This window comes from Hyaena hyaena, unplaced genomic scaffold (genome assembly GCF_003009895.1).
Source record: "Hyaena hyaena isolate Hyena2069 unplaced genomic scaffold, ASM300989v1 scaffold_199, whole genome shotgun sequence".
NCBI classification, from domain to species: Eukaryota; Metazoa; Chordata; class Mammalia; order Carnivora; family Hyaenidae; genus Hyaena; species Hyaena hyaena.
This window is the reverse complement of record NW_024080831.1, coordinates 1,821,902-1,844,396: the sequence shown is the minus strand read 5'-3', so window position 1 is coordinate 1,844,396 and position 22,495 is coordinate 1,821,902. Positions and strand designations below refer to the sequence as shown.

The window sequence follows — 22,495 nt, the reverse complement described above, 5'->3', positions numbered from 1 at the left end:
GCACATTCAAAGATATATGAAGAAAAGAATAGCAGAACTAAGATGAATGAGGATAGAGTATAATGTATATGTTTATCTGTCAGCAGAATGCAAGTTGGTTTTTTTTGTTCTCTCTTGCAATACTGCTCACTTTTCCTCAAAGCTGTCTGCTTTAACATCTCTTCCTTTCCACAAGGTTATAGGAATATGTGTCTGTTTATAAGCAAACCCGTGTAAAACTACTGCAACAAATTAAAGGGAATACTTTAAAGACCAACAGAGGAGAAGAGTATGTGATGTCTTTTGCTACTGTCACCTTAATTTCCTTGGGCCTTAAATTTTTTTAGGTTTCAACAGCTTTCTGGTAGCTGTGATGAAATAGTAATCTTTCTCTACAGTCTCATGCAAAAGAAAGTGCCAAAGTGAAAATTTTGAGAAAAAAATCATAATGTTCAGGTTATGGTTTGGGTTTTTAATCGTGGAGTTACTAACTTTTAGTCACTATTTTGTAGGAATCAGTATATTTGGACAGTGAGTTTTAACATGGATTAAAATTTGTTTTAATGGCAGTAACAAATGGCATAGTAATGATACTATGAAGTGTCTGGCTTAGTGTCTGGGTTAAATCTGGTCTTGTTTAAATATCTTTGTTGATCATAGGAAAAGTGTAGCAGAAGAATTATGCTTGTTTTAAGTAACAGATTCTTTTTGGAATAGAAGTGGGTCATTAAAATAGTGATCATTGTAAGCTTCTTAAAGGTGATGTTTGTTGCCTATTCTTATAGACTGTAGGTATATAATATTATGTATCTTGGTTCTTATATGTTACACAAGAGCTCAAAAATTAAAATCTTCATAAAGATGTATCCCTATTCCAGGGCTCTTAGTTTCCTATTTTGAGGGGTTAATACATACTTTAGTAGATTATCTTTTTGAAGTTGTTTTTATTTCTACCAAACTTACCAGACTTGGATTTACTTATTGTGCTATAATTTGAATATTGTACATTTTCTCTTTCCCATAACCAATACCTGAATATAATCATATATCAGTTAATCACATTTAGTATCATTCTCAGAGATAACTAAAGGTTGTCACTTATACTTTTGAATTTTACCTGTCTTTTCTCTGAACCTTTGAACTGATTTCTTGGTTTTCTCTTTCTTTTGATCTTTTCTCCATGGATTCAAAGGAAAAGGTATAGTAATTTTGGTTTGCATGAGTGACTGTTTTTCTTTTGACCTTTTTAGTGTTGAAAGAGAATGCTGTCAGTTACAGTTGATGCCCTTTTATGAACTGCTTACTAAAAAAAAGCCCAGCTGGGGCGCCTGGGTGGCTTAGTCGATTAAGTGTCAGACTTCAGCTCAGGTCATGACCTCACAGTTTGGGAGTTCGAATCCCATGTCGGGCTCAATGCTGATAGCTCAGAGCCTGGAGCCTGCTTCGGATTCTGTGTCTCCCTCTCTCTCTGCCCCTCTCCCGCTCTGTCTCTCTCTGTCTCTCAAAAATGAATAAACATTAAAAAAAAATTTTTTTTAAATAAAAGCAGCTAAGAAACTGGTTAAAGCAGGGACTTGTTAAAAACTATAAAAATATGAGTACTTTCAGTGTTTTATTTTAACTGAAAATACACAAATATTCATTTTCTCCTTAATTGTTTGGTACCGTCCAAAGCCTTTTCTTTGAGTTTTTATCTGCCAGTTGGAGGTCTGCAGCTCTTTTTTGGAATAAATTGTATCAATAATGAGTCATATAAAATTTGCACTTTTACTTAAAAAGAGGTAAAAGCTTAGGCACCTGTGAATCAGTTGAGGAGTGCAAAATTACAGATTTTCTAAAACAACTCTTTGATCTTCTATAGGTAATTTGTCCATGTCTTATTACATGACAGATTTTCAAAGAAACACTTTTAACAAGTTTTTTTGTGAGCATTCATTTACTTTTCATGGAAGCAACAGGTTTTTCCCCCCACTGTATATCATCGGTTCACTTATTATTTAATTTTTAAAGTCCAGTAACATTACAGTGGTATGAACCAGTTTATAAATGAACACTGCTAACTTATTTGTAAGTGTCAGCATTCTAGATGATAGCCAGTTAGCCATGGGAATTCCCTGTGTCCTGGCTTCTGTCAGTGAGCTTTTCAGAGGGGACGAGCACTCCATTTGGTTAGGTGGAGGACAGGTAAAGTGCTTCACCTGTTTTATGATCATTGATGAAACATATTTTCTAATACCTCATCTCTTTTCTTTTGGTCTTAGAGAATATTTTAATATGCACAAAGGGTAAGAAGAGAGTAATATTGAAGAATGATGAATGCTGGCAATAAGAGAGCTCTGTGCATACAATTAAACTTGATTTCTTCTAGAATCTAGTTACTTCCTTCTTTGAAGGTGTTTGGGAACTAGTTAAATTAGGGATGAAGAAATGGAGGATTGGGTCAATTTTGGTATATGGAAAGAGCAGAAATTCTCTTGGAGTATGTTCAGATTTAGATTTTATGGCTATTACATACTTTATACATAACTTGTGGCTTTTCTTTGCTATTTAGCGCATTATTCTTAAGCCCAGAATATGCTGAGGAGATCTGCCCTAAGCAGCGTATACTTTGACGGATATACTAATAAACAGATATAATTCATTGCAGTGTTTGTGAAACTAGGCTTCACGTTGCCTTAATTGGCAACCTATTATCATTAATAATAATTCCTTGCATTTATATCATTTGATAGTTTTCACATTTTCACAGGCATTTTCTTATTTAAGCTCTGTGCCAACTCTGTGAAGTTTATAGGAAAAATGATAGTCTCATTTCATATTTCTTGCCTAGAGTTACTTGCTTTATAAGGACCCACTCGAGTTTTTTTTGAAAACTAAGTTGAGAATGCCAACCAAATGTGATTTTATGTGGCTCTGTAAATGAAATTAGATGTACTGCTAATTTAATGGTTTCTCCCAATGACAGACAAAGCAGACTTTGAGAGTATGGAAAAATAGAATTTTTCCTGAAAAATTAGGCTATCAAGAGCCCCTGGGGGAGTGAAATATGGAGAGCTCTGATTTTCACCTCTCTTACTTTTGTCCAGATCCTTCTGTTCTTTCCATATAACTTTAGAATCCAAGTGTTTGGAAGAGATTATATGTTTATTTTTACCAAATACCTTTTTCTAGAAGTGTCCAGAATAATCTGGGATACAGAATGTTTAGTTACATCAGCAAAAGAAACCTTTCCCATAAGATTCTGTTTCTTCTTTACACAGAAATTCTACCTTTTCTGAGTTTTGTCTAAATTGCTTGACAGCAGGTTTATTAGTATGGCAGCACAAATATAGAATGTGCAAAGACAACAATATGAATTAATAAGTATCTTTGTGGAGTTAAAAACCAGGTTGCATTTTATACACTATCTCTTCAGTGCCATGCTTGCCATATAAAGGAACATTATAAAGATAACAAATACATTGTAAAAATCAAGGGAGAAAGTAGAGAATGTTTTCATTAACACAGTTCTGTGAGATGTAAACTTCATACATATTTCAGGGATGACCAGGTTGATAATTTGGTCTCCGTTCTTAGCTAGTTTTTAGTACGCAAGATCCATATGTCAAGAAAGGAGAGTCCTGTTTGGGTTTTTAATCTAGAAGTTTTTCTTTCCCTCTTTTTATTTCCTCTCTTAATGGTGTGGTAATTCTTTATCAGATTCCTTAATTCTGTTCTTACTCTCCTTGAGTTATAAGAATACTTAAAATAAACCAAAGTGTAAATTCTGCTAAGTCTGAAAGCAGTAGTATCTTTAAGTATTGGTGGGTCAGAATGTGTATAGTTTGGATCTCAAAGCACAAAGGATCCCAGCAGGATGCTATTCAGACGCTGTTCTGTGATGCTGATAATGAATTTCTGTCTTTGTCCTCCACTTTTCATTCCATTTGTTGTCTACATGCAGGGCCCAATCTAGGGTGTGTGTGGTGTGTGTGTGTGTATAGAACACTGTTGTCTAACCATCCTATCTTGACAGTTTGCAAAATAAGATATGTGGATAATCCACTAACTGTATAAGGCAGCCCTGACAAGATAAGGACATGGAAAACACTATTTTAGGCAGGCAATTTCAGTAAAGCAAAACAAAATGAGGTGTCTTGTTCAGAGTTGGGAAAATAGAATAAAGGAAATTTTAATAATTTGGATCAAATTAGGAGAGAGAGGAAAAGAATCCAAGTAAAGAAAAAGTAAGGAAAAAATCTATAATAATTCTAGATGTGGTTAAAGATCATGACTTTTTAAATACATAAGACCTGTATATTTATGAATTTTATTCCCTTTTTGAATATCCATCTTAGAAGGCTGAAATCTAAAATAATTTCAGGGGTGCCTGGCTGGCTCAGTTGGAAGAGCATGCAACTCTTAATTTGGGGCTCTGAGTTAAAGCCCCATGATGGGTGTAGAGATTACTTAAATAAATACAAACTTTAAAAAAATAAAAAAATGATTTCAGAAAACATTGAATATTTTCTGTGTGTCAGATATGATACATCCATTAATTGTGTCACAGATCTTTTAGTAGGTGAGGATTGCTATTTGTGCCATTTATGAACACAGAAAACTGTTCGTATAGTGCTCACTTTGGATGAGCAAAAGGTCTACATGGTATTACTACCTAGATCGGAGAATAAATATGTTTAGGGTCTTTCTCATAACTAGTTTTACCCTTATAGAAGGAAGATTTGCAAATGTGGAAGCTATTTAGATGATTGTCAGATGCCTCCTGGGTCCAAGGCACCAGGCTTGGTATCCTGGGAATGTTGGTTCACTCATGATCTTAGCCCTTAGAGAGAGGACATAGTCTAATAGTGGAAGTAAGACATAGTTATTTCCAGAGAGTAGCATGTGAATAGTTAAGGGAGGCACAAACAATTGCTGGATGAGGTCACAAAACTCCAGAATGTGCAAATATGGTGAGTTCCCCTCCTAAACAGGTAAAATTTGTAAGTGTGCCTTTTTTTCTTTCTTTTTTTGAGAGTGAGCAAGCTTTTGGGAGCACAGATGTGTGTGGGTGGGGGAGGAGCAGCAGCGGGAGAGGGAGAGAGAATCTTAAGCAGGCTTCATGCCTGATGTGGAGGCCAAGAGGGGGCTCAGTCCCATGACCCTGGGATCATGACTTGAGCGGAAATCAAGAGTTGGACGCTTAACCAGCTGAGCCACCCAGGTAGCCCTGTAGGTGTGACTGCTTAAGTTTTTAATTTCATTGTTTTTAAGTAGATACAATAATGAACTGTATACAAAATAAGCATTGCCTACAAGAACCTTAGAGGAATTTTTTAAAGTTATTAGATAATAAATTTTAATAAATGTTTAAGTACCTCGAGAAAATCAGAGATGATTAAGGCAAGATCTTTGCCCTTAAGTAACTTAATCTAGTAAGGATTTAAATTATTTGCTTTTAGCATATTAAATGTTGGTGCTTGAAAATAATATTCTTAAATAGTTTAAATGTTTACCCTGTAATTTTGTTTGCACTGTTAATTTGCCTAGGAAACCTTTTCTTTGTGGATAATATAAATGTAAATTTCAGCCAAACTCTGAATTAATAAATTTTGATATTTGAAATTTTAGAGCTGCTTTAAAAAATGGTATTCTGTGTAACCTTGTATCCTTAAAGCAGCAGGAAATACAATTGTAGAATGAGACAGATGGAAGACAGTTGATTTGCCCAGAGACCTACAGATTACTTATGGATTTTTTCACTTATCATTAGCATGTTCTATATTATGCCTATTTGTAGACACTGTTTTATTCTTTATTCTTAGTATCTAATTCAAAGCCCAGAGTCTAGTAGATATTCAATAAATACATTAAAGTGAATGTAACTTCAACATTTGATTCTTTTGATTGTTGCTACCTTCCAAGTCTTTAAAAACAAGCTAATACTACTTTTTTTCACTCTTTTCTTTCACCTGATTTTACGTGTTGCTTTCTTTAGATCAGAATCAAGCTTTGCGACTCTGTCTGGGGAACACTAGTGTTGGAGGTCAGTACGGAGCCATCTCTGCCCTGAGTATCAACAATGACTGCTCAAGACTTCTCTGTGGCTTTGCTAAGGGACAGGTAAATGTGAACTTTCTTTTATCCATAACACAATGGTAAAATCAATTTTTAAGAAAGTAGTATCTCTAGATCAGTGTCTCAAAGATCAAGAATTCTAAAGTAACATGTCTATAGAGCTAATTTGAGATTGTTCAGTCTGACTTTTGTCAAAGTTGTTGATAACTGTTATCAACTGAGCCAGAGTTTGTGATTTTTAACATCTTAATTCATGTGTCTATATAAGTAAATAGCTTGTGCAAACCACCAGGCTATTACACCAAAATTTACTTCCTGACAGTAGTGTAGATAATTATTGCTACTTTTTAAATATACTGTATTCTGCTTTCTGTATTCTCATTATTGTGTTAGTGGAGAACTCTTTGGGTATTGCTTTCTACTTCTGAAACTAGCAGTAACTTTTGGCCTTTCTCATCTTCTGGCTTAATGCGTCACTAGTTGGTTTGGCAGTAAGCCTTTCCTATAATGCTTACCATTGGTAAAGAGATTGACTCATTAAAGAAATTTTTTACTAGTCTCAGTATAAGAGCAACATTTAAAATCTGAAGGGAAAAGTAGGTTGGGCAGGATGAAGGGAAGATGAAGATGGAATAAAGGCCCTGTGTTTTAATGGATCTGCAACCTTCAGTTATGTTTCAAGTTCATTGTTCTTTGCCTGCAATGTTTATAGACCAGCAATGAATTATTTCAGCCAGAAGTCAGGATGCTTAAGTCCAAAAAAGAGCAATAAATTGGTTTTTGAAGCATTTAGTTGTCTTCTAGATCACAATGTGGGATTTGGCCAGTGGAAAACTTCTAAGATCAATAACAGATGCTCATCCCCCAGGAACAGCAATATTGCATATTAAGGTAATATCTTTGCTTTCTTTGTCTAATAACTTTAATTATTATGCTTTTGAATGCATTTTTAAGCACATTTTTATAAACAGAATCTTTGAAAATGAAGTTTTCTTTGACTAGCCCAATGGGATGTTTTCCAGGTGAGAACCAGAGATGGGCTAGCCCGTTGTATAGATAGAGCAGCAGAAAGAGAAAATTGATGTGATCCTGGACCACAGGTTGGCAGCAGACAGGCAGTACCCCGCTGAAAACTCATGGGGAGATCTAAAAAGGTTTCTTTACCTTCTCTTTAGTTCACCAGCATCGCTCTGTCACACTTTGTTGAGAGTTACCTGAGGTTCAAGGAATCAACTGTGAAAGAACCAAGGTTCGCCTTATGTTTAAAAACGGATCAAATGGTTTATTTTCTTTCAGGCCTCTAAGGGAAAAGCATTAAGATTTGCATCTTGGCTTTCTCCTTACAGGTCTGAAAAAAATAAACCAACCTAGGTAACAGATTTCATTTATAAATACAGTGTGAACTTTGGTTTTTGTATGCTGTCAAGCCCATGTTCAGAAGCATAAAAGGTAAAGGACTGTAACTAGGGAAGTCTAAAATCAGATCTTCTAGATTTTAATCATGTACACATTTGGTTGCTTAGCTGAGCAGACCTCTCTTATCCATACATATGCTTTTTAAAGTCTCTAAGCATCTGGAGTTTATGTGTCTGCATCTAGGTTAGTTACATAAAAGTTTTTTGTGACAGAGCAGCATTGAAGCATTTAGTAACAATGAAAACAACCAGAAGAGTAAAAGTAGAATTTCTCCTCTTGCTGCACATCATGGCATCTTTTCTTGACCTCCTTTCCTATGGTATGTGCCAACTTCTAAATTGTTATGGTTGTTGGTGTTTATGTCTCATACCCTTTAATAGATGAAGATTTTTGAAACCAGAATCTGTTGCTCAGTTATTTTTGTGTTATACATGGTAGCTGCTCAATAAATGTTTGGTTGAAGGAATAACTAGTTGGTGGTGTTTGCAAAAGGATAGTCCATTTACAGCAAAAAGCAAAATACTTGAGAGAAACAATAGGAAACAGAAGAGATAAAGGTGGGAAGGAAAGAGAGGAATGCAGCTGAGGTGAAAAGCATAGAAGTAGGGGGTACCTGGGTGGCTCAGTTGGTTGAGTGTCCAACTCTTGACTTTGGCTCAGGTCATGATCTCACAGTTTGTGAGACTGAGCCCCACGTCAGGTTCTGTGCTGACAGCATGGAGACTGCTTGGGATTCTCTCTCTCCATCTCTTTACCCGTCCTGTTTATGCACATGGGTGCATGTGTGTTCTCTCCCTCCCTCCTTCCCCCATAAACTTAAGAGCATAGAAGTAGTAGCCATTGTGTTGTTTGGGATTGGTGATAAAAGTGGTTCATGCAGATGCAGTGGCATTGCAGTAAGAGGTATCAGGTGATATGTATGATTGAATACTTCCCGGGTCTTGGATGGACAACAGCCACCTATGCTTTAGTATGCTTACTCATCATTCTCCAAACTTAACCCTATATACCATCGATAACAATTTGGGCTTAATCCTTAATGTATGTATATATATTTATTTAAAAAATACTATAAACTTACTACTGTACATTATAAAACACATAAGTAGAATAAGAAATAAAACTGCAAGTTTAACTGTTTCTCCTACATTCCAGATATATATCTCCCACTCTGGCAGTTGCCCAGCTAAAAGAGTTGAGAGCAAAGGTGTGGGTGTTCTTTGTTATGCTTGCGTGTGGGGTTGAGGGAGAATAATTTTACAATAGCCTCTGGTACCTCAGCTGTCCCTGACTAAGAGGATGAAGGCATGCCCTTTGGGATGGCTCACCAACCTGTGGGGTTAGGGAGACCAGTAACTCAAGTTACTTACTTCTGTATCATGCAGCATTTGTACATGCCACATACCTCCTAAGCCCTTAAGACTGTCACTGTGAACATTATTTATTGTTTTGAGTTTTCCAGAGTAGGTAATAATAACTGAAGTGTACTCTGTCAAAGATCAGGAGGAAGCACATTTTTGGCAGAGTTACATAAAAAGTTCAACTATTTTAAATGGGTTTATTCTTCAGTTATACAGAAAACATATTCAAGTTTATTTCCCAAAGATAGTAAATATCTTTTACTATGTCTTTGTTCTTGGAAACTAGGCAACTGCAAATGTATCCAGTCTATCCTATTCAGTTTAATAGCATGTTAGAAAAAGTTAACATTAAGAACCCAAGTGGAAAACTTTAGGGCTTATATGAGTCATAGTTTTTATTTTTCTTTTATCCTGATGGAAGGTGGTTTTACTTTTTTAAAGCCTCAGCTTTTTAAAGATAGTCATCTTTATTCTGAATACAGGTAAGTTTGTATATTTAGAATGATGAGCTAAATCTAGTTTAGATGATTTCAAATGCTGTTGAATTGTTTTTAGATTTTTAAAATGTGATAATTTTTCCCTTACCTTTTTGATACTTGACTGGTTAATTTCTTTCTTCTGTAAGAAATTAATTTTTTCTCTGTTTAGTTTACAGATGATCCAACTCTTGCAATTTGCAATGACAGTGGAGGCTCTGTTTTTGAATTGACATTTAAGTAAGAGACTAATGGACATTTGTTGACAAATGAAATCAAAAGACTAGCTCTGGTTTAATGACTAGAAGTTAAACATGAAGAGGTCTGAAAAACCCATGTGATTGAAGATAGGTTATGGCTGTATATTATCGTGACCTGGGGAGGCTTACAGCATTTGGAACTCCCAGGCCTGGCCTCCCAATATTCTATCTCAGTAGGTCTGAGTTGGGATGCTGAACTCCTGCTCCCCACGGAATTCGTATGAACTGTCAGGCTTAGAAATCATAATTCTGGAGTATGTCACTAATTTTGGTTTAGGCCCCAGGCTCAGTTGATAATAACCCTAATAGGCAGTGTAGAAAGGTTTATATTGCCTTCAAATTGCCCTGTTTCTCTTTAAGAGCAAAGACTGTTTGGATACATGGGAGAATAATTATAAGGCAGAGTTTTAAAAAAAGTAGAACATAAAGTTCAATGTGTATTGTGTTTCCATAAGTTTTCAGAGTAAGGATTATGTTTCTTATATTTCTCATACTTTTTAGCAGTGCTAAGCCCAAGGTAATTGCTTACAAAGTACTATTTGTTTATTCTGCTAATATTTAGTGAACGTCTCCTATTTTAGAAATTGTTCTAGGCACCAGACTTGCAGCTGTGAACCAGACAAGGTTGCTACTCTGATAGAACTTACATTCCATTTGGGGTAGAGGTAGGGGTAGGGATACAGAAGATAAACAAACACATACATGAGGTAAGTTCAAACAGTTATGAGTGCTGTGAAGAGAATAAGACCAGTCTGCTTGCCGGAGTGCACTGAGGATAATTCAAGAAGGTGACATTCGAGCAAAGACCTGAATGAATCTGGCCAACAAATGCAAAGAAGTGTTCTAGTCAGAGAGATGTTTGAGCACAAAGGCTTTGAAGTGAGCCCAAATTTGGCTTACTAGAACAACAAAAAGAAGGCAGTTGTGGCTGGAACGTGACTTTGGCAGTAGTGGGAGAAGAGTAAAGGTAGGGGCCAGATCAATACAGGAACTTTTAAAAAAATTGTAAAGAGGTTGGATTTTATTTTATGTACAGTGGCCAGCCATTGGACTATTTTTAAGAGAAGAGTGATATATCTGACTTAGAAATTACAAAGGTCATGTTGCTGTCCTATGGAGTTAGATTTTTGGAGGCAAGGATAGGAGTTAGGAGGCTACTGTAATAGTCAATGCTTGAGATGGTAGTGTCTTGAATCATTACTAAATCAATTCTGAATTTTTTGGTTACATTTGCAGGAGAGTTATGGGAGTGAGAACATGTGAATCTCGGTGTCTGTTCAGTGGTTCCAAGGGTGAAGTTTGCTGTATTGAGCCTCTCCATTCTAAGCCTGAGTTGAAAGATCATCCCATCACACAGTTTTCCTTATTGGCCATGGCATCCTTAACAAAGGTCAGTGAATTTAGAAGGTCAAACTCCTAACTTTTAGAGGCTTTGAATACCCAAAATAGAAAATTATAAACATTAAAAATACATTTTTCTTCTAAAGATACTGGTCATTGGATTGAAACCATCCTTGAAAGTGTGGATGACTTTTCCCTATGGACGGGTGAGTAAACCTCTCCATCTTTTTGCCAAAAAGACCAATCCAGGAGGGGGAAATGACTTGTATGTGGTGAATGCTGTGAGATTGTGAGAAAATGAGGTAGAATGGAAGTCAGTGCTCCAATGATCATTGTCTGGACTTCACCTTCATGTGACCAAAGCAGCATAAGCTGGTGACTGGAGCGGTGTCCTGGGGATCATGAGATTTGTGCTTTTCTACCTTTATTGTTTTAAGTTGTTCTCTTATAAACAGCTGCTGCTTTGAAACTGAACTACAGGTAGAGAACACCCCACCATAAAATCTACCATAAATTGCTACTACTTATACTTTCTTTGGCTTCTGCTTCTAGTATTTTACTTTGGGGGATGATACTTTCCAGAATCGATTATGCATACCCCAGTTTCCTTTTCCTTTCCTGCTTGGTTGTTTTCAGAGAGTTGTGATTTTCGAGTGCATATGTGAGGAGAGGTATTGGTGGGATGAGATAGAGAATGATGGCATAGAATCAAGACTGAGAACGCAGTGCCTATACTGAGGGAGATCACTCTTCTGTTTGTTTGTTGGTACTCTGTGTACCTCTGGGCTCCAGGGGAAGCCGACCTGCACTTTCAGATGGTGCAGCTAGCTTCGATTGTCATTAACGTTTCTTAAACCCAAGAAACCTAAGCCTCACTGGCTAAATGAGGTTTATCATGGCAGTATGTGTTTGTATCTTTCTGTATGTTTTTATTGTTTTTCCCAATATTAACATTTTCAAATAGAGAAATAGAATTTTACATTGAACAATTGAACATCTGTATACCTGCCACCTAAATTCTTTTTTTTTTTTTTTTAACATTTTATTTATTTCTAGGAGAGAGAGAGAGACAGCATGAGCAGGGAGGGTCAGAGAGAGAGGGAGTGACAGACTCTGAAACAGGCTCCAGGCTCTGAGCCGGCAGTCAGCACAGAGCCCGACGCGGGGCTCGAACCCACGAACTGCGAGATCATGACCTAAGCGAAAGTCGGACGCTTAACCGACTAAGCCACCCAGGCGCCCCTAAATTCTATCATTAATAGTTTATTATATATTTAGCCATCTCTCTGTCCACCCATCACATTGTGTTATTTTAAATGTATTTCCAAGTAAATTGCAGAAGTAAATACTCTTTTGCCTACATATGCAACATGCATTAGGTTTAGCTAGAGTTCAATATTTGTGTCTCCTTTGGTGTAGAATTTACTTGCAGTGAAATGCATAGATCTTGAGCATACATTTGCTGAACTGTAACAAATGTATATACTTTTGTAACCCAAACCTCTGTCAAGATACAGAACCCAGAAAGTATTAGCATCAACCCAGAAAGTACCCTCATGACACCTCCCAGTCAGTTCCTGCTTCACTGGAATTTTAGTGAGAAATTGGGAGAGGTTTTATCAAGGAACTGTAGTCAGATACTGTTTTTAATTAATTTCCTCTTTCTGCTGTCTGTTAACTGTGATGACTTTGTTTGTTTGTTTGGCCTTCTCTTCGTTTAGATGGATCCTTCCAGTGTTCCACTGCTGGCTTGGCACTTTGTGGCAGTGCATAATTATGTGAATCCCATGCTTGCCTTCTGCAGGGGAGATGTTGTTCATTTTCTGTTGGTAAGTCCTGATATGCTAGATTTGTTAAAAAGTCCTTTATCATAATATTTTTTCCTGATTCACCAGCAATTTAATATTGATTATGTCAAAGAAATATGCTATTATAATTCTTCGGAGAGAGAGTGATCATTTGATTTTAATTGAGGGCTTTAGTGATTAACATGGAAAACAACTGATTACCTGAGCTTCGTGCCCCTTCATGGTATATTCCTCAGCTCCATTTCCTTGGGCCAACAAATAATTAATGGTTTATGTGTATGTATAAATATATGAATGTACATGTGTCTATTAATGGCTTACCTATCTACATGTGGTTTATTTATTAGACAACAGGTATCATTGGACATGCTCTGTGTTCTCTACACTGATGGATATAGAATCAGTTGAAGGAAGTATAAAACATAATTTCTTTCATATAACTTAAAATATTGTTTGAGGAACAAAACTAGTATGCTCATTACTACTAGGGAGACTGCTCTGTTTAAGGATTCAGCTATGTGATGAGAACTAAAAGTTGATAATCAGTTCAGAGTATGGAGAGATTGTATGGACTGGATAGGCCATGGAAGACTCTCTGAAGGATATATGGCAAATATCACAGGAGGGATGAGTATGCATATTGGGAGAAATAAGATGAACTGAAGTTAGAGTTAAGAAGGTGCCTGCATAATCTCTTTTTGGGTTTCCTAGCTCAGTGAAGCAAGGACACAACTGTTCACCTAGTTTCTCCAGCTAGAAACCTAGGGCTTGCCTTTCACTTCCCTTTTTTCCTACATTTCTGCTGCTTCACTGCTTCCTCTTGATTCTATCTCTAACATCTCCTGAACTTACTCCCCCCCCCCTTTTTTTTTTTTTACTCCCCTATTGCTGCTACCCTAGCCTAAACCACTGACATTTCTTTTAGCCTTGGTTCTGGCATAGCTTTCTAACCAGGCCCTAGCCTTGGTGTCTTTGTAGATGTTCTCACCTCTGCCAGGGAAGCTCTGTGCTCTCTTCCACTTCATCCTACCTAACTCATGATTAACATTGTCTTCCCTGACTTCCTGAACTGTTCCCTGCGACATACACCCACAAGACCTTCTGTCTTCTCCTTTGGTAATATTCAGCATTTTAAAAATTACTTGTCTAATGTTTTTCTTACTCATTAGAGTGAAAGCTCTGTAAGTCTAAAGATTCCAGCAGTGAGGACAGTGCCTATGTATAGTAGATGCTTAATAAATGTTCAAGGAGAGCAAGAAAACTGTGGAAAATAAAGTTGAATATATGGTGTGGATTTATATGAGGTGTGGCAAACAATGGCCTGTGTACCAGATCTGGCCAGCTGCTTGTTTTGTAATAAAGTTTTATTGGAACACAGTCATGCCCATTCGACTGTACGGTCCACAAAACCTAAAATATTTATTATGTGGCCTTTTACGGAAAAAGTTTGGTGACCCCCTGATCTGTTTATATAATTGGCCTAGATTGGTAATGAGGAGTTGTCACAGGTTCTTAGGTAATTAGATAAAGATGTGATTAAAATGGTATTTTAGGAAGGTAAGTGTAGAAGTAGCAGAAAGAATAGATTATAGGCGGTTGCAGGGAAATGGAGGGTTTTGTTTTTGTGCCAAAGCAGGTGTGAGGTCTTGAGATAAGGATTCTTGGTTGCAGTGAGAGTTAGAGATGACACGTTGAAGGAAAGTTGAGGCTTCTTATCTTACTGCACCTGGAAACTGAAGGACATGAGTGAAAGATTTTGATTCTGAATTTACATTTTAGGAGCATGAACTATTTGAAGGGTGAGGGTTACAGAGGATTAAAATGTTTGAGAAACAAAACTAGTATGCTCATTACTACTTGGGAGACTCCTAAAATGTGTTGAGATATAAGTGAAGGTGGGATTCTTAAGTGTTCTCTCAGGGAATGTCCTCTGGGCAGATGGCATTGGAAGTGAGAATTTCAGAATAGAGAATGTGGTTGAAGCTGTGAAGTACAAAAGCCAAAGAATACATACCCTTGGTGGTCACTCACAAGGGAAAGGCAAAAAAAAAGTCAAGAAAGAATGTTCCAATATAGGTACCTAGAGGTAGAAGGGGAAGTAGGAGGGTATGGCGTCACACAGGAGACTAAGGAGAGGCTTCTGGACCAAGTCAGTTCCAGGGTAATAGCCGTTATTAAATAAAGATCAAGCGAGAAGACTGAAGATAAGACCCCTGGATCTGCAAAGGGTTGTTGATTGGAAACTTTTCAGAGGACTGAGTATCAGTGGAATGGAGGTGGAAGCTACATTGTAGAGGGTTGTTAAAGAATTGGGTGTGTAGGAGAGCAATCTCTGCATTTGGCTGCAAGAGGAAAGAGAATGATAAAGTACCTGTAAGAAACAAGGAAAGGCTTTTTGTTTTTCTATTTGAAGATAGAGAGGTCAGAAACATGTTGGGTAGCAAAAGGAAAAGGGCCCTTAGAAAGGAGTGAATGAATATGCTAGCAAGGGAGGGGTAATATTAAACAGTGATGGAGGGGGTAGGATTTAGTGTGTATATAAATGAAGAGATTTTCTTTAGCAAGGGCCCCCATGAATCTTAGGAGAATAGGTAACGTTGGCATTGTTCTTTTTGTTTGTAAAACACTTCAGCATATGTCAAATTCTGTGCTTATTTTCATTTTTCAAAGGAAGAAACTGAGAAAGAGTAAGTGATTGGTCCTTGGTCACACAGAATAGTGGAGCTAAAACACATGCTCCTTCTGCTAGAGTATCATTTCTTACAGGGGAAGTGACTTACTGAAGCAAAGATGAGAAAACATGAAGGGCCTGCATTAAGAAGTCTCAGCTGTTAAGGTGTCTGGAGAGGTCAACACTGTCAGTGATGGGACCAGAAGACAAAGAGGAATTGGGGCTTAAAGGGAAAGGAAAACATCTAGAACACTACTATGCAAGAGTGTAAGAGAACCCAGGTTGGATCAGTGCTCTGTCATCTTGGAGAAGAAGCAGAGAAAGCAAATTATAAGGATGATTAAATATTAGATTACATATTATTTACATATGTACATATATGTAAATAAAATATTGACACTTGAAGTTCTCTTGGGAAATTTTGGGCTATTGGAGCTGTAATAGTATACTTCAGAAAAGTGTAGTTTTGTCACTGCCTTTTTTTTTTTAATGACCTTTTTGACTATCACACCCTGTTGCCAATCCCATTTTATGCTTAACTCTAGCTAAGTACAGTAACTCATGGGATGAAGTTGGTTTGTTCTGAATTATAGTAGAGTGAAAATACATGACAGGACTAACAACTAGATCACTGTCACATATGCCTTGGATTTTGTTACAGATCATGGTGTGAACGATTTTTTTCATTTGAATAATTGTTTCTTTAGTTGCCAATATTTTGAGCTTATCCATATGCTGAATGGAAATCGTCTTCTAGTATAATTGGAGTATAATTAAGTATAAAGTGGAGTATAATTAAGTACCTAAAAAAAAAAAAAGTCCCTCAAAAACCAGCTGGCATTTAGATGGTTTTTATTTCATCGCCAGGTGAAGAGAGATGAGTCTGGAGCAATACATGTTACAAAGCAAAAGCATCTTCACCTCTACTATGATCTCATCAACTTCACTGTGAGTATTATTCAGATTGATTTGCCCTATTCATTTCATGTAATTGTGTGGAGTTTGTGGTGTATTCAAGCTACTAGGATTTCTTTCATAAACCATGACCTCTAGGGTTATGTAAAATATGGACAGAAGTGAAGTTCTGCTTATATTGAATAGAGTTTGAGTTTAGTATGATGCCACACTGTTTTTAACTGCCTTTCAGCCTTATGTCCTGTTGAACACCAGCAGGATTAGGAAAAGTTTTCTTTGATGTCCTGATTAGTTCAAAGGGCTCTTCAGAAGATTTTTGGGTGGAATTCTTGGTGACCATTGCCCGGCTTTCTTCGTAAACACACTTTGGTACTACTTCTGGGCTTGTCCTAATTGGTTCAGGAGTTTATGTAATTCTTTTCTCGTGGCTAAAAATTTTGCAGAATCTTCTCTCTACCATGCATCTCAGTTCTTTTTTTTTTTAATTTTTTTAATTTTTTAAATTTATTTCTAGGAGAGAGCGAGAGACAGCGTGAGCAGGGGAGGGTCAGAGAGAGAGGGAGATACAGACTCTGAAATAGGCTCCAAGCTCTGAGCTGGCAGTCAGCACAGAGCCCGATGCGGGGCTCGAACCCACGAACTGCGAGATCATGACCTAAGCGAAAGTCAGACGCTTAACCGACTAAGCCACCCAGGTGCCCCTCATGCATGTCAGTTCTGAGCAACTTTTTAGTTTAGAAAAAGTACTTCTTTTTGTATTGAATTTTCTATTTTCTTTTTCAAATGGTGTGTCAATTTTATAAATAGTGTAATTATACTATTTCTGGGTTTCTATCATTATTCCTTTTGGCATATTAATATCCAGTGAAATATTCTATATATGCATGAATATAGGCAACCTTAGGTAAGATACAAGTGCCTCATTTTTCTAACAAGTTGGCTAAAAACAGTTTTTCTCCTAACTTGATGATCTGTAACGTTTTAGGATATAGATGAAATGGATCTTTTCTTTGTAACATACAGTTTATTAATTTAGTTTCACATTATCTTTTTTATCTCACATATAGACTTTTAGTTTAGAAATGATACTTTTTTCCATACTCATTTCATAAAGTACTTTTGTTCACATTCTTCTCATAAATGTGAGACATCAGTGTCTTTGTCATCACCAGAGTCCCTGTTATATTATCTGTTTCCTAGAATTCATCATCATTACTTCTGTTTAAGATGTTTGAGATATGACACTTATAAATCTGCATATGATTCTGTCTCTGGAAAAATTTCCCTCAATCATAAGTAGCCATTCTCTAAACACAGACATTTCATTTGTCCTGTGGCTTATTCATGATGTGACACTAACTGCATTGGTTTATAAGTTACCATTAAAATGCTTGTTTACAGCAATGTCAACAGTTGCAGTTGTGAGGATCTAATCTTAGGAATAATTGCTAAGCCTGCTGACCCTCTTTGTCATTCTCTTTTTTAACCAGGTAACCTGTGAAAGCATCTAATATGATGTGATTAAAATAACATTTCTATGGTCTTCCTTCCAAAAACCTATATAACTCAAATCTACTCGTAAGAAAAGCACTAGATACATCCTAAATGAGGGACATTCTAAAAAAATACCCGACCCAGTGTTTCTTGAAACTGGTAAAGTCAGGGAACCTGGGTGGCTCAGTTGGTTGAGCATCCAACTCTTAATTTTGGCTCAGATTATGATCCCAGGGTTGTGGGATTGAGCCCCTCATCCACTCCACACTGAGTATGGAGCCCGCTTAATTCTTTCTCTCCCTCTGCCCCTCTCCCCTGTGTTGACATGTGTACTTTCTCTTTAAAACAAAACAAAACTGCTAAAGTTATTGAAAACAAAGGAAGTCTAAAAAAACTGTCATAGCTAAGAGGAGCCTGAGAAGACATGACAATTGAATGTAATGCAGTTCCCTGAAAAGAGCCTGAAACAGAAACGGGACATTAGATAAAAATGAAGAGACTCTGAATGAAATCTGAATCTCAGTTAAAACTATGTATCAATATTGATTTTGGGAACTGCAATGTAAGACATTAATAACAGGGGAAACTGTGTGTAGGACGATAAGAGAATTCTCTGTACTGTCTCTCAATTTTTCTGTAAATCTAAAACTGTCCTAAAAATAAAGTTTATTTTAAAAAATAGAATTGTGAACATGGCTAGAACTTAGCCAAATATATTATTATCATGATTTGTTTTCATAACTGATGCTGAAAAGAGTTCCAAACCTTTCTGTAAAAATTCGAATAAGATATTTTATAGATAAGTGGTAATACAGATTCAGGTATTCTCTTCCTTCTATATTCTGTGAAGATACCTAAGTAATTTTTGGCTTGAATTACCTAAATGATTATTTCAATATTCCATGTTGCTTGTATTTGTGAAAAGAGCCTATCTTTATAAAACTCCAAACAAAGAAGATAGCAACACTGGTTCTAACTGATAAATGGAATGGTAAATAAAGAACAGATATATATATCCTCCTTTAAAAAAAGAGAATGAGATGTGGTATATCTATACAATGGACTACTACATGGCAATGAGAAAGAATAAAATCTGGCCATTTTTAGCAAGGACAGATACTATATGTTTGCACGTATAGGTAGGTGGATTAGGAGGAACTTAACGGAGGACCATGAGGGAGACGAAGGGGAAAAATAGTTGGGGAGAGGAAGGGAGGCAAACCATGAGATACTCATGAATGCTGAGAACAAACTGAGGGCTGATGGGGGTGGGGGAGGGGGGAAGGGGGATGATGGGCATGGGGGAGGGCACTTGTTGGGATGAGCACTGGGTGTTATATGTAAACCAACTTGACAATAAACTATTTAAGAAAAAAAATGGAATAAATATTTTTCAAAACTGATGACCTCTTTGTAAAATATATAACCATTAGATTTTCCTCTTTGTAAAACAAAAACAAAAACAAAAACAAAAAACTAGTGTTGACTAAAGTTGTATAAGGCTAATAATGTGCCTTTCCTAAATGATACTTTGTTTTTTCAAAATAATGAAGAGAGTACCTTGTAAGAGCTCTTTGTAAAAGATTTGAGTATCAAACTCCCTGTTTTCTGAGAGATAATTTTTTGGGGAAAACCAAAACAGAGCAACACCCTTCCCTTATAGTAGCCGCCATACAGTGATAGAATGTATTTTCAGCATATGTTAAAATTTATCCATTTTAACTTTTTTTAAATATAGTATTATGCAAATAATCTCTGATGACATGGAATAGGTCATATAAATAAAACAACGTGAATGCCAAAGAGAGAATGTAGGAGAAGCACTTTATTCTGGCTTATTTAGAATTCTGATTGAGCACCTTTTAAAACTCCATTTATTTCCTGGAGAAGAATTGAAATTTAAAAAAAAATTTTTTTTGGAAAATAAGATATATAAAACCCAAGAAATTTATCAAAATGGCATCCTTCAGAAGATTTTTAATATTATTATTAAGTTATTCTAAAATTATAATAGTACTTATTAATGAAAATTTGTAACACAGAGAAATAGAAAAGCCAAGGATTCTCCATAATTGGTAGGGAGGTTTTAAAGAAAAAAAAAAATATATATATATATATATATATTTTTTAATGTTTATTTCTAGGAGAGAGAGAGAGAGAGACAGCGTGAGCAGGGAAGGGTCAGAGAGAGGGAGTGACAGACTCTGAAACAGGCTCCAGGCTCTGAGCTGGCAGTCAGCACAGAGCTCGACGCGGGGCTCGAACCCACGAACCGTGAGATCATGACCTAAGCGAAAGTCGGACGCTTAACCGACTAAGCCACCCAGGCGCCCCAAGAAAATATATATTTTAAACAGCTTTTGTTTTAAAACATATATAAACACTAACAGTCATTTGACCACCTAGGTTTAGTAGGTTTATTTGCCCTTTTTTAAAATTAATATAAGAAATTATGCACAAGAAATGCATAGTTTGTCATTTGTGCCAATGTACCTTATGATTGTACTAAAACTAACATATCCTGTAATATACCTGTTAAAGCCCTTATTTACATTTTAAAAATACTATGAATCATTTTAACACTGTCAGAACTCAATACTGTGTTGTGCACTGTTACCCACTACTGTCTAGCCACTACTGTCACCCAAGTAGTTCTTCCTGTGAATGCTTCCACTGAATGGATAAAGTACTCAACATAATTTAACTGAGTGGCCATGCTTGCTTTCTTTTTGTCTTGAATAATGTGGAATGAGCCTCATGTTTGTTTTGTGGTGTGCTTGATTTGCAGTGGATAAACTCACGCACAGTTGTGCTCTTGGACAGCGTGGAGAAGTTGCATGTGATTGATCGGCAGACTCAAGAGGAATTAGAAACTGTGGAGATCTCAGAAGTTCAGTTGGTCTATAATAGCAGCCATTTCAAATCCCTAGCCACCGGAGGAAATGTTAGCCAGGCGCTGGTAAGGGTAATCCATTATCTTAGTATTGCTTTGATAAACTTGGTATTTTGTTGTTGTTTGTTTTAGAAATAGGAACTGAGAAGTTAGTTAGGTGTTCCTTTAAAAGCCACTAGATTGCATGTGTTCATCAGTAGTCAGGAATGTGAACTAAAATAGTAATTCCTGTTACCTTCTATTCAAAATTGTGACTAATAGAATACCAAAGAATTTAAACTTTTATACTAAATAAAATGAAATTAAAAATTTATGAGCAAAATAAAAGCAAAAATATTTTAGGAAGTTTAATATGGTGGCAGTAAGCCTGATAGATTTAAGGGGTGAATGACTAGAGACAAGTAGCCTGCGAGGCTTTAGAAGTACCTGGGTGTTGGTAAAAGCTTGAGCAGGTGTGGTGGCTGTGGACATTAAAAGGTACAGCTGGCTTTGAGAGAAGGCGAGCAGGTTCTTTAGAAACAGGAGATAATGAAATGTAGGAGTTGGGAGAGAAGGAAGACACAAAAGGATGATCTTAGTATTAATTTTACTGTATTTTAAACAACCACAGTGATGGCCTTTAGCAATTTACACAGGCAGTTTACAGGTAAATTTCTTTGAATTGTGATCTCCTATTTCCGAAACCAATAATTTGTAAGCAGGAAATTTAGAGGCTTTCCTGGGTAATTTCTTGGAAGAAAAAAGTAATGATGTTCATATTTAATGAGCATCTACTGTGTGATATGTAGCCATTCCTCACATCTCCCTGAGATATTTGAACTTCAGAGTTTAAAAAATATATAAAAGGGTCTTCCAACCTCAGTATTTAGAAACCAAGAAAATCTAGACTAAGAAATGGCAGTGCAGTAGAATTCACCAAAGAATAATTATTATCCCACACTTAGGTATTTTTTTGTGTTTGAATGGTTACTAAAAATGGTGTTTGACTTTGAACTTGTACGTTTGGTCAAGATGGATTAAAGGATTCTGGATTTACTCTCCCATATAGAGGGAAAAAAAAAAAAAAAAGTTTCAGGATACTAGACATCAGGTAATGAAGGGCAACAATCTCTGACAAAATGGGAAATAAATGGCATAAGCCCTATCATTTTCCTGGCTTCTAGCCTAGACAGAGTTTCCAGGCTGTAGCTCAAGGTGAGGAACCCACTTGGAGTCTGAAGGACTCCATAAACTGAGACTATGAAAGACTAAGGTGGGTTGAATTACAGGACAGTGTACTGGGGAGGAGAGCGCCATACCTATGGTTCCCTTGGGTTTTCAGCAGACTACTTATCAGCGGATACATGTGGGGAAACTCTGGGAAAATTTGATAGGTTTGGAAGGAACTGTATCCAGTGCTCACACTGGCTTGCTTATACCAGCTAGAATGGAAAACTTCATGATTTTATGGGGCACTGGGTAGAATTCTCGGGGTAGCTTGCTTTGGGAATTGGGAATAATTAGGACCAGAATAAACACTGTTCTCTTCCCCACTACAGATCTTAAAAACAAGACCAGAAAGAATCAAACTGTTTCCAAGTAACTTAACTACCTCACAAAACAGCATAGGAATATTTTTTTGGTAATGTTTTATTTATTTGTTTGCGAGAGAGAGTGAGTGTGAGCATGGGAGAGGCAGAGAGAATTCCAAGTAGTCTCTGCACTGTTGGCCCAGAGCTGACATGGGGCTTGATCTCACGAACCACAAGATCATGATCTGAGCCAAAATCAAGAGTAGGATGCTCAACTGACTGAGATATCCAGGTGCTCCAACAAAGCACAGAA

At 36.7% G+C, this 22,495-nt stretch overlaps 1 protein-coding gene across 5 annotated transcripts in view; it reads left to right on the top strand.

Annotated features, from left to right (window-relative positions):
* The window catches only part of VPS8 (VPS8 subunit of CORVET complex), a 270,123-nt gene that overhangs the window by 31,406 nt on the left and 216,222 nt on the right, over nt 1–22,495 (top strand). For 3 of the 5 annotated variants that reach the window (XM_039241686.1, XM_039241684.1, XM_039241687.1), the window contains exons 8-16: nt 1,172–1,177; nt 5,957–6,081; nt 6,841–6,927; nt 9,462–9,529; nt 10,786–10,939; nt 11,037–11,096; nt 12,612–12,719; nt 16,237–16,317; nt 20,567–20,737. In XM_039241686.1, the coding sequence (XP_039097617.1) occupies nt 1,172–1,177; nt 5,957–6,081; nt 6,841–6,927; nt 9,462–9,529; nt 10,786–10,939; nt 11,037–11,096; nt 12,612–12,719; nt 16,237–16,317; nt 20,567–20,737 (860 nt within the window). Of the gene's footprint in view, nt 1–1,171; nt 1,178–5,956; nt 6,082–6,840; nt 6,928–9,461; nt 9,530–10,785; nt 10,940–11,036; nt 11,097–12,611; nt 12,720–16,236; nt 16,318–20,566; nt 20,738–22,495 lie in introns of those variants that run through there. The other 2 variants (XM_039241685.1, XM_039241688.1) reach the window with 2 other exon arrangements.